Raw genomic sequence first — 12,731 nt, forward strand, 5'->3', positions numbered from 1 at the left:
TTTTCATGTTTTGTGCTCACTAACAAAAATCAATTAGATGCCTTTAACCTCTCACTCACTCCAAATACTAGGTTTTATAAATTCCACTACTACTAACCTAAAGATTCCTGTACTTAAGGGGTCCCAATGTTTCTAAAAATCCATGGAGTATAGGGAATCTATAATCAGAAATAACACTAAGGCAGACAGAGGCCTTCAGCAGTTGCATCTGTGGCTTCAGCCCAAAGAAATCCATTCAGCTCTGCAGAAAAAAAAAATCCTGGAAATTGTGCTCCTGTTGCCTTTATTTTAGCTGTTTGGTTATTCTTTAAAAAAAAAAAAAAAAGTATTAATCCAATCTGTGGGGTTTTTAATTAGTTGATTCTACTATTTTAAATTTCCAGATAACATTAAAGGTACTATGGCACTCCCCAACCCCCACAAAAAAAGAGTTAGTATAAACACACGTACAATGGGCCATGCACAGTGGCTCATGCCTGTAATCTCAGCACTTTCGGAAGCTGAAGTGGGAGGACTGCTTGAAGCCAGGAGTTCAAGACCAACCTGGGCAACACAGCAAGCCCCCACCTCTACAAAAAAAATTTTTAAAGTAGCCATGTGTGCCATCATGTGCCTATAGTCCCGGCTACTTGGAAAGCTAAGGTGGGAGAAGGACTGTTTGATTCTGAGAGTTCAAGCTGTGAAGCTGTGATTGTGCCACGCACTTTAGCATTTCAGCCTAGGCAACAGAGTAAGTCCTGTCTCAAAAAAAAAAAAAAAAAAGAAGCTTAGAAGGAAATAAGCTATACTAAAGTGAGATTCAGCAGAAAAAAAAAAAGATTCAAACACTCAAAGGCATCAAAAATTGGAATTATCAGATGCAAAATGTAAAATAATCCACTATGAAATGTTTAAAGACATAAAATAATTGGAAGAATTAAAAGCATTTTCACACAAAAATGTTTACACTAATGTTCCTAACACCATTATTCATAGCAGCCAAGAAATGGAAATAACTGATAAAAGAACAAACAAAATGTGGTATTATCTATACAATGAAAGAATACTGGACCATAAAAGAGAATGAAGTTCTGCTATATGCTACAACATCAATGAGCCTTGAAAATTATGCTCAGCAAAAGAAGCCAGGCACTGAAGGCCACATATTGCTTAATTCTATTTATATAAAATATCCAGAGCAGATAAATCCATAGAGACAGAAGTAGACTAATGGCTGTCAGGGATTGGGAAGGGGGAATGTACAGTGAATTCTGAGATGAAAATGTTCAGGAATTAGTGTTGATAGTTGCACAACAGTGTGAATCCACTAAAAAAACCATGGAATTATATATTTTAAAATGGCTAAAATGGCCGGGCACGGTGGTACACACCTGTAATCCCAGCACTTTGGGAGGCCAAGTTCAACAACAGCTCAGGTAATATGGCAAAACCCTGTCTCTACAAAACACACAAAAATTAAGCAGGTGTGATGGTATGCACCTGTAGCCCCAGCTACCCAGAAGGATGAGGTAAGAGGCTCACCGGACCCCAGAAAGTCAAGGGTGCAGTGAGCCAGGACCACATCACTGCACTCCAGCCTGGATAACAAAGCAAGATCCTGCCCATTAAAAAAAAAAAAAAAAAGGCTAAAATGGTTAATTTTATGTCACTGAGTTTTATTTCACTTAAAAAAATATTAGCAAAGAATACCAGAATATAATGTGTACCTCCTAGAATTCTGCCTGGCATATAATAGGGTACTCACTAAATACTTCTGAAAGAATTAACAAGAACTTGCTATAAAATAACCAGGCAGATCCAAAAAAATTCAAATATAACTTTTAAAAATAAAAAACATGCACTGTGAAATTAGAAACACAATAAATAAAGCAACAAATGAGAATAGCTAAAGATATGATTTTTAAATTAGAAAACAGTTACAATGAAGTTAATTAGAATGCAGTACAGAGAAACAAATAGATGGAAAACGTAAGACGAGGTTAACAGACATGGAAAATATGCCTCTTCAGAGTCCTAAAAAGACAGGCCATGCCGGGCGCAGTGGCTCACGCCTGTAATCCCAGCACTTTGGGAGGCCAAGGCTAGTGGATCACCTGAGGTCAGGCATTAGAGACCACTGGCCAACACGGCGAAACCCTGTCTCTACTAAATATACAAAAATTAGCCAGGCGTGGTGGCACACACCTATAATCCCAGCTACTTGGGAGGCTGAAACAGGAGAATTGCTTGAACCCAGGAGGTGGAGGTTGGAGTGAGCCACGATTATGCCACAGAACACCAGTCTGGGCAACACAGTGAGACTCTGTCTCAAAAATAAAAAAAAAAAAAGGGCAGGCTAAAGAAAATGAGGGAGAAGTACAATAAAAGAGGTAACTAATTTTTGAGAAAAAAAGATGTAAATCCACAGGTATGAAAAGTAAATATATACCAAGGTGGATAAATAGAAATCTACACCTAGATACTGTAACTGCTAAAATCAAAGACAAAAAAAAAAGGTTTAAAAAGTAGCCAGGGGGCGGCAGGGGACCTACAAAGCAACAATTAGACTGAGAGCTAACCCCTAAACAAAAACAGAAGCCAGAAGACACTGCAGCATAGTCAAAGTGCAAGAAAATAACCGTCAACCCAGAACTGTGTACCCAGCATCCAACAATTATAGGTTATACATTTTTCTCAAACACAGAACTCAAACACAGAAGGAGCATGTACAAAAATTAACTACATAGATCTCAAAGTCTCAACAAATTTCAAATAATCACCACCATTGTTGATTACAATGCAATTAAATTAGAAATAAAAAAAGATGAAAGTATCTATGTTTCCCTATACATATACCTCTACATCATATATCAAAGTTAAAAAAAAAAATTGGAAACTAAAAAATAAAAATTTCTCAGAAATGAATAATGAAAATACTGCACATTAAAACGTAAAATGCAATTAAAGCAGTACTTACAACTGAGTATTTATTGACTATTTTTCTGACTTAAGACAGAAATAGCAAAACAAATCTCAAAAAAGTAAAAGTTAGCCAGGCTTGGTGACTCACCCCGGTAATCCCAGCACTGTGAGAGGCCGAGGCAGGCAGATCACTTGAGCCCAGGAGTCTGAGACCAACCTGGGCAACATGATGAAACACTGTCTCTACTAAAAATACAAAAAGTAGCCAGGTGCCATGGAGCATGTCTGTAATCCCAGCTACTTGGGAGGCTGAGGCAGAATTCCTTGAACCCGGGAGGCAGAGGTTGCAGTGAGCTGAGATTGTGCCACTGCACTCAGGCCTGGGGGATAAGAGCGAAATTCTGTCTTCAAAAAAAAAAACAAAAACAACAACAAGACAGAGATGGTATAAGAAAGGAAAATTGCAGGTCAGTCTCATTTATCATCACAGATACAAAATTCCTAAACAAAAGCCAAACCCCACAATTTATTTTAAAAGCTGTGGCAGGGGTAGGGTAGTAGTTTCTATACAAGCAATGCAGGGATAGTTTAATATTGGAAAACTATAAATATAACTCACCTTAGTAGGTCTACAGAATAAATACCATGTGTGATGGTTAATTTTTTATGTCAACTTGATTTGGCCAGGTAGTACCCAGGTATTTGATCAAATATTTTTCTGGGTGTTCCTGTCAAGTTATTTTCGGATGAGTTTACAATCAATAGACTGAATAAAGCAGGCCAACCTCCCTAATGTAGGTTGGCCATATCCAATCAGCTGAAGGCCTAAATAGAACAAAAGGCAAACCCTAAGCCCCACAACAAGAGAATTCCTCCTGTCTTGTCTTCCAAGTTGAGAAATCAACTGTTTCCTGCCTTCAGACTTGAACTGAAACATTGGCTCTTCCTGAGTCTTGAGCCTGCCACCCTTAGAACTATACCATTGGCAGTCCTGGTTCTCACATCTGCACACTCAGACTGAAACTAAATCACTGGTTCTCCTGGGTCTCCAGCTTGCTAACTGAAGATATGATCTTGGGACACGTCACCTTCCATAAATGTGTGAGCCAATTCTTTACAATAATTCTCTTTTTACATACCACCCCACCATACACTATTGGTTCTGTTTCTCTGCAGAACCCTAAAATACTGTGTGACCAGCTTGATAAATCCAACGCCTGACACAAAACAAAAACCATCTGCTAAAATTCAAAATCCACTCATGCTTAAAAAAATAAAGAAGCAATGTTTACAACATAAAAAACTACTGTGGACTTCCTACTTAATGGTAAAATGTTATAAGAATTTTTTTTCTTTAAATCAAGAAGGCAAGAATGCCCACAATCACCATTTTTATTCAGCTTCTTACTACAAATCCTAGACTGCACATTAACATGGCAAAAGAAACAGTATATAGTAGTTCCCTTTTATCTGCAGAGGATATGTTACGAGACCCCCAGTGAATGTCTGAAACCACAGACAGTAACAAACCCTGTTTTTTTCTATGTATACATATCTATAATAAAGTTTAACTTTTAAATTAGGCATACTAAAAGACTAACAATAATAATTAATAATAAAATAGAACAGGCTGGGCATGGTGGCTCATGCCTATAATACCAGCACTATGGGAGGTTGAGGCATGAGGGTTGCTTAAGGCCAGGAGTTTGAGACAAGCCTGGGCAACATAGTAAGACCTCATTCTCTAACAAAAATTTAAAGAAATAGATAAATTTTAAAAACTAGCTGGGCATGGTGGTATACACCTGCAGCCCAGCTACCTGGGAGGCTGAGGTGGGAGAATCACTTAAGACTAGGAGCTCAAGGCTGCAGTAGCTATGATCATATCACACCACTGTACTCCAGCCTGAGCAACAGAATGAGATACCGTCCCCCCACCAAAAAAATAGAGTAACTGTAACAATATACAATAGGAATTACATAATGTGGTCTCTCTCTCAAAATCTTATTGTACTGTACTCACCCTTCTTATGATGACGTGATATGATGAAATGCCTATGTGATGAGATGGAAGTGAGGCTGATGACACAGACATTATGATGCAGCATTAGGCTACTACTGAAAACTAATTTAAAACTTATGAATTATTTCTGGAACTTTCCATATAGTATTTTCAGATAACAGCTGACCACAGGTAACTGAAACTACAGGAAGCAAAACCAAGGATAATGGGGGACTGCTATAAAGATGAGAGGAATAAAATAAAACAAGTCTACCTTCCAGATAATGAATTCTCTATAGAAACCCCCAAAAATGTATAAAAATGAACACGTTATTCAAATTTCACATTGATCTGCATTAAATCAATATGTAAATATCAATTACATTTCTATGTATACAAGAAACAGAAAATGTACTAACATGGAAAGTACTATTCACAGGCCAGGCGTGGTGGCTCACACCTGTAATCCCAGCACTTTGGGAGGTTGAGGCAGGCAGATCACTGGAGGTCAAGAGTTCGAGACCAGCCTGGCCAAAATGGCAAAACCCCATCTCTACAAAAAATACAAAAAAAATTAGCCAGGTATGATGGTGCACACCTGTAGTCCCAGGTACTTGGGAGGCTGAGGCAGAACAATTCCTTGAACCCGGGAGGCAGAGGTTGCAGCGAGCTGAGATCACACCACTGCATTCCAGCCTGGGTGACAGAGTGAGACTCTGTACCGCTCCCCCCCCCACCCCCCGCAAAAAGAAGAAAGAAAATACTATTTACAAAAGCATCAAAAAATGTAAGACAGCTGGGGATAAATCTAACAAAAAATGAGCAAGACTCGTATCCAGAAAATTCTAAAACTCTATTAAAAGAATACACTAGGCCGGGTGCAGTGGCTCAAACCTGTAATCCCAGCACTTCGGGAGGCCGAGGTGGGCAGAACATGAGATCAGGAGTCTGAGACCAGCCTGACCAACACAGAGAAAGTCCCATCTCTACTAAAAATACACCATTAGCCAGGTGTGGCGGCGCATGCCTGTAATCCCAGCTACTCAGGAGGCTGAGGCAGAAGAATTGCTTGAACTCAGGAGGCAGAGGTTGCAGTGAGCTGAGATCGGACCTTGGGCAACAAAAGCAAAACTCGAACAAAAATAAAAAATACACTAAGAAAGGGCAAGATGGCCAGGCACGGTGGTGGCTTATGCCTGTAATACCAACACTTTCAAAGGCCAAGGTAGGCAGATCACAAGGTCAAGACCAGCCGGGCCTACATGGTGAAACCCCGTCTCTACTAAGAATACAAAGATTAGCCGAGCATGGTGGCGGGCGCCTGTAATCCCAGTTACTCTAGAGTCTGAGGCAGGGGAATGATTTGAACTCAGGAAGCGGAGAGTGCAGTGGGCCAAGATCACACCACTGCATTCCAGTGCGGCGACACAGCGAGGCTCCATCCCAAAAAAAAAAAGTCAATATAATCTTACTTCGTTTATCATCTCCCTGGGTGAAAAAACTTCCCTCGATTTCTAAGCACTACTGCAAAAAGTCCTAGTCTTCTAATATACAAAAATGTATATGATATAAAGATAAGGGAATATGTAATTTCATATCCCCCCAAATCTTTTACTCTTCACATACCTTAAGATTTAGATCTGTAGCCATTTATCTAGTTAATTGCTCTGCTCCCCAATAATAAAACTTATTTTATCTCCCTGAGAGCATCAAGTGGGAATAGATTAAGAGATTACAGCAAAGAGAGGTTCCTAGGTTAAGTCCAGAGGTGCCAAGAAGACTATGGAGATCTCCCTAGGTATTTACATTTCAATACGGAATGAGTTCCCAGGAATTTGGAAATATCTCTTGGTCCAAGAGGGCTAAATAAATGGCTCCTGAAGAGATTTTATTTATATACCGAAGAGTTGGCGTTAATATTCATAACATTTCAAAGAGACACATTCAGCATAGGAGGGAATAGCTGTCTCTTCCCCTTTATAAGCAAAGAGAAAGTATTTGTCCCCATCTCTTACCTATGAAGTATGCAGCTACTCAGGACAAGTGGCTTAGGCCTGCATGCTCTAGGGAGTCAAGGACTAGGGCAAAGGAGGGCCAATACATTTTTACTCACTGTGGGGTATTCACAAAATCTGCTTCCGATTCAGAAAACCTTGTGTGCATATCTTGGACAAAATTTAAAATATCAGTATTCCTCAATGCACTGCTCATTATCAAGAGAACTATGAATAAAGCAGCTATAGCTGGAATAATCCCAGTGAGGCCTGCTGGAAAAGGGACAGCTACGCAAAATTCCTAGGTACATTAGATTCTGGGAGTGTATCCTTGTGGAATGCTAGTAACCTTTAAGATCTAGGATTTTACTTTACTTCTTGATTCTGGAAAAGACCCAGTATTCCATGAACATAATGTAATACTTGGTCACGTGAGGAACGAAATGCCATCTTTTCTATCCTGATCCTCATTATCAGTAACTGAAAAGATATTGTAATTTTCTGATAAACCCCTCATTGTCCAAATTCTCAATACTCACTCTCTGAAACACAAGAACCAAATAGATTTGAATAACTCAGTATCTCTCCATATCCAAACCTACTATCTCAACTTTCATTTTCTGAACTCGGGATCTGAATAGATTTTGATCATGAGGAATGCTTGCACTGTAGTCAGGCTTTCAGAGGAAAACAAGCAATGTAATATGAACACAAAATTATGTTCACATGCAATGAGAAAGTAAGAAGAAAGGGCTGGGCACGGTGGCTCACCCAACACTTTGGGAGGCCGAGGCGGGTGGATCACTTGAGGTCAGGAGTTTGAGACCAGCCTGGGCAACATAAAACCCTATCTCTACTAAAAATACAAAAATTAGCTGGGTGCCATGGCGCATGCCTCTAATCCCAGCTATTCAAGAAGCTGAGGCAGGAGAATCGCTTGAACCCGGAAGGTGGAGGTTGCAGTGAGCTGAGATTGCACCACTGCACTCCAGTCTGGGTGACAGAGGCCGACTCTGTCTCAAAAAAAAAAAAAAAAAAAGAGTGAAGGAGAGAGAGAGAGAGAGAGAGAGAGAGAGAGAGTGTGTGTGTGTGTGTGTGTGTGTGTGTGTGTGTTTTCATTCTAGGACATTTAACTGACAGGTTTCTAGCCTGTAAGTCAGACTCGTAAGAGTTTTATAACTCTGCCTATAAGTTTGATGTGCAATCTATCCCATCTATAAACAAGAGACTGATTAAGCACATATACATGAAAATAATTAAATTCGACATAGCCATTAAACATGAAGCTGCAGGTTCTGAAACTCAAAGATATTTGACTGCCATTCGATTACCTGGAAACTGAGGCTCAACAAAGTGAGAAGTAAAAAGTCAACTGCCCTAAAACAAGTTGTATCCCTCTTTCCTGGAACTTTCCACCAACATTTAGCAAGACAAAAAGAAACCTTGTAACAGCCACTTCCCTTCTCTACAACCACCTCCTCGCCTTCAGCTAAACCACACATACTGGCATCACATTCATTTTCCACTCACTGCTCAACCCATCACAGTCTGATGTTTGACCCAATCCCTCTACTCAAACTAGATACACTTCAGTATTAAATTGGACCCTACCTCAAAAATATCCCATAAATCAGTCTCTTTTTATATCATTACCTTTCTCATCCAACCCACCATCACCTTCTAATCTAATAGCTTCTACCTCATCTCTCCCCTCTCCAATTTGTTCTCTACAGAGTAACTAACATATAATTATTCAAAACAGATCTTATGTTGCATACACTTTCAAAGTTTCAATGCACACCCTTGAAAACCCTTCAAAATCTGCTGCTCTTAGGATCAAATCCAAATTTCCAAACACTTGAACACTGCCTGAATGATGCTGTATGACACAGGTCCCTACTACTTTCCCCCAACTACTCTAGTGTTCGTTTATCTCTTCAATCTCACCATGTTTGTTTTTCTTGGATTTTCAAATATGCCACTGTCTCTACTGGAACAAACCACAGCTATCTGAATAACTCTATCACTCTATGATACAGGAGAAAACAGAAACTCTCTTTCTTTACTGAACTATATTATATACCCTGTGTAAGAAAATGATACTCAAAAAATATATGGTGATGATCACATTCCTTCTTCTTGAGATGGAGTTTCACTCACCCAGGCTGCAGTGCAATGGCGGTGATCTCGGCTCACCACAACCGCTGCCACCCAGGTTCAAGCGATTCTCTTGCCTCAGCCTCCCGAGTAGCTGAGACTACACCACAAGGAGATAATTTTGTATTTTTAGTAGACACAGGGTTTCATAATGTTGTTCAGAATGGTCTCAATCTCCTGATCTCGTGATCTGCCTGCCTCGGCCTCCCAAAGTTGTGGGATTACAGGCATGAGCCACCACGCCCGGCCTGATAATCACATTCTTAATCACAAAGTAGACATTCCATGGGGGCTGGGCACGGTGGCTCACGCCTGTAATTCCAGCACTTTGGGAGGCTAAGGTGGGCAGATCACAAGGTCAGGAGATTGAGACTATCCTGGACAACACGGTGGAACCCCGTCTGTACTAAAAATACAAAAATTAGCTGGGTGTGGTGGCGTGCACCTGTAATCCCAGCTACTCGGGAGACTGAGGCAGGAAAATTGCTTGAACCCAGGAAGGCAGAGATTACAGTGAGCTGAGATCACTCCATGTACTCCAGCCTGGTGAGACAGCGAGACTCCATCTCAAAAAAAAAAAAGATATTCCATGGGAAAGACTGGTTTACATAAGCTCTGATACCATGCCCCAAAGAAAAGAATACCAGAAGCCACAGTAAAACACTGTTAATTAAACAGTAACAACAGACAGACACCTCATGGTACTTTCAGAGGCAAAAAATAAACTGAAACACTAATATGATCATACATGAATATGCATATTTGTAAGAAAGAATGAGAAACATCAAAAAACCTTTCACTCACAAGTTTTTCTCTGTCTAGTTTTTGCAGTAAACTCTCCATGTTACTTCCAATTCTTGTCTTTTCTACCACTTCATAAAGGCTGCAATACATTCCATTCTTCAAAACTGACATAAGAAAAATACATAGTAAATATCCAGATCAAGTCTGCTTCTAATGCATTTCAATAAAATTAAATTACCTTACCTTCATTTGGACCTAAGTATGTTTCCTTATAAAACAATGCTGGAGGGATTTTCTGTTTCAGATGATCAATACTCATAACTGTTTCAACATCTAACTTCTCAGGTCTGAAAGAAAATTTAAAAAGCATGTTTGCCTTATATGTATTTTCAACTCTAGCAATCTTAACACATACACAAAGAAGTATACTTGATGGAAAATGGAAAAGCGTATCTACTAACATCTCACCTTATTCTAAAGATCTTTTGTTTTGTGACAGTCTCACTCTGTTACCTAGGCTGGACTGCAGTAGTACGATCACAGCTCACTGCAGCTTCAACCTCCTAGGATCAAGTGATCCTCCCACCTCAACCTCTGGAAAGTAGCTGGGACTACAGGCATGTGCCACCACACAAGGGTAATTTTGTTTTTTTTTTTTTTGGGGTCTTTTTGTAGAGACAAGGTCTCCCTACGTTGCTCAGGCTGGTCTCAAATTCCCAGTCTCAAGTGATCCTCCCACCTCAGCCTCCCAAAGTGTTGGGATTACAGGAGTGAGAAACTATGCCCAGCAGTAAAGGGGATTTGATACTGGAAGTCCAGATATATACATGGGTAGATAGCTAGCCAGGCAGTATTTCCAACCTTCCATCCTTAAGCCAGAAACTAAAAGGCTGTCATTTTATTAAGGACAACTGAAGTATAAACTGTTAATCTTCACACGTTTATGAAGGCTCACAATGACGGAAGCAAAAGATTTTAAACCTTTCTATACCAACATATGCTGCATAGGACTGAAAACAGCCTGTATATTTCAACTCACCAAATCAAAGCTCTTCCCAACAAAGAATGGGTAACTTTTAAGTCTACTATATTCAAAATGCTAAATAAAAAATATATATCTACTACTTAGGATAAAACTAAAAAATTCTATTTCAGATTTAAATCACTAAGAAAAAGTTTTAGGCCAGGCGCGGTAGCTTACACCTGTAATCCCAACACTTTGTGAGGCCGAGGAGGGAGGATCACCTGAGGTCAGGAGTTTAGACCAGCCTGGCTAACATGGCAAAGCCCCATCTCTACTAAAAATACAAAAATAATAATAATAATAATAATTAGCTGGGCATGGTGGCAGGAGCCTGTAATCCCAGCTATTCAGGAGGCTGAGATGGGAGAATCACTTGAACCCAGGAAGCGAAGGTTGCAGTGAGCTGATATTGCGCCACTGCACTCCAGATTGAGACAAGAGCGAAACTCCATCTCAAAAAAATAAAAAAAAAAGATAAAGAAAAAACTTTATGCCGTAAATGTACTGACTAGCCTATCCTCAAATCAAGACACAGAGGGAGAGGACTCATATTGCCAAATGACCTAATTTCAAATCAACCTTTTAAAAAACAAACCAACATTTATATAGAAGTTCTTATGAAGCAAAATAAAATTTAAGTATGAAAAAGAAATAAGGAAAAAGGCTCAAGAAAGTGATAAAATTAGCAACCATGAACTGCTCTTTACTTATACTTACAGTTTGATAGGCAAAAAAGCACGAGTGGCTGACCTCAGAGAAATATAACACAAAAGTTTTCCTTTATTTAAAAGCTGTCCTTTCCACAAGGTATAGTTATATTTATCTAAATAAAAAGAATATAATGACACAGCTTAGTCACTTGGCAGCCCAGAGGAGTGCACATTTATTAGAAATGAGGGAAAATATCTGAAACAAGGTTTAAGTAGGAGGGAAAAAAAAAAAAGAAGCGATACTTCTACACTTCTATTTACTAAGAGTTCAAATATTAGGATTTTTGTTTCAGGTATTTATCCCCTGGCAAAATCATGCCAGTTGCAAAGAATAACAAATGTATCTGTCTAAATGTCATTATCAGAAAAGCTGTGGAGCAAAGACAATTATTCATTTCTTATTTCCTCCAAAGGGATGCTGTATTAGATCTGGTTGATTATATGAATGCCTACAATGTCCTGTATCTTCTACTCATTGTATTTTCATTATAAAGCAACTTTAAAATAGGCTAGGCACGGTGGCTCACACCTGTAACCCCAGCGCTTTGAGAGGCCAAGGCGAGTGGATCATTTAAGGTCAGGAGTTCGAGACCAGCCTGGCCAACATGGTGAAACCCCATCTCTACTAAAAATACAAAAAATTAGGCAGGTGTGATGGCGGCTGTAATCCTAGCTACTCAGGAGGAGGCTGAGGCTGGAGAGTCACTTGAACCCAGGAAGCAGAGGTTGCAGTGAGCCAAGATCATGCCTACACTCCAGCCTAGGCAAGAGTAAGACTCCATCTCAGGGAAAAAAAAAAGAAGAAACTTTAAAATAGTTTAACATCAATACTACTTTAAATCTTCTCTACTTCTCTTCTAAATCCTGTACCTTTGGTGAATTTAATACTTTTAAAAAGCTAGAGTTATGAAACCTGTTTTATTTTTTATCTTTTTCAATTGAAGTGCTAAAACCTTTTGGTCTATTCACAGCAGCAAATTTTCAAAGGGGATCTTATGCTTGGACAACCAAATGCTGATGCTACATTACAACTTTTTTCATACTTTGCAGATTTTCATTCATTATAGAAATAATACAAAGCACTTAATCTTTTGCTATATATACTTATTCTTTCCATTTATAAAACTAAAGAAACATAAATCTCTTACCTATGTTTCTATCTGCATTAAAGCTGTTAGATCTACAAATTTTTTAAAAGG

General features: G+C 39.2%; 1 protein-coding gene across 6 annotated transcripts in view; it reads right to left on the bottom strand.

Annotated features, from left to right (window-relative positions):
- The window catches only part of TASOR (transcription activation suppressor), a 62,086-nt gene that overhangs the window by 29,009 nt on the left and 20,346 nt on the right, over positions 1–12,731 (bottom strand). For all 6 annotated transcript variants that reach the window (XM_033210157.1, XM_033210158.1, XM_033210160.1 and 3 more), the window contains exons 8-11: positions 12,681–12,712; positions 11,540–11,645; positions 10,042–10,145; positions 9,859–9,962 (exon numbers count right to left, since the gene is read on the bottom strand). In XM_033210157.1, the coding sequence (XP_033066048.1) occupies positions 9,859–9,962; positions 10,042–10,145; positions 11,540–11,645; positions 12,681–12,712 (346 nt within the window). The remainder of the gene's footprint in view (positions 1–9,858; positions 9,963–10,041; positions 10,146–11,539; positions 11,646–12,680; positions 12,713–12,731) is intronic.

The sequence above is a fragment of the Trachypithecus francoisi genome, unplaced genomic scaffold (genome assembly GCF_009764315.1).
Source record: "Trachypithecus francoisi isolate TF-2019V2 unplaced genomic scaffold, Tfra_2.0 Lachesis_group0, whole genome shotgun sequence".
NCBI lineage: Eukaryota > Metazoa > Chordata > Mammalia > Primates > Cercopithecidae > Trachypithecus > Trachypithecus francoisi.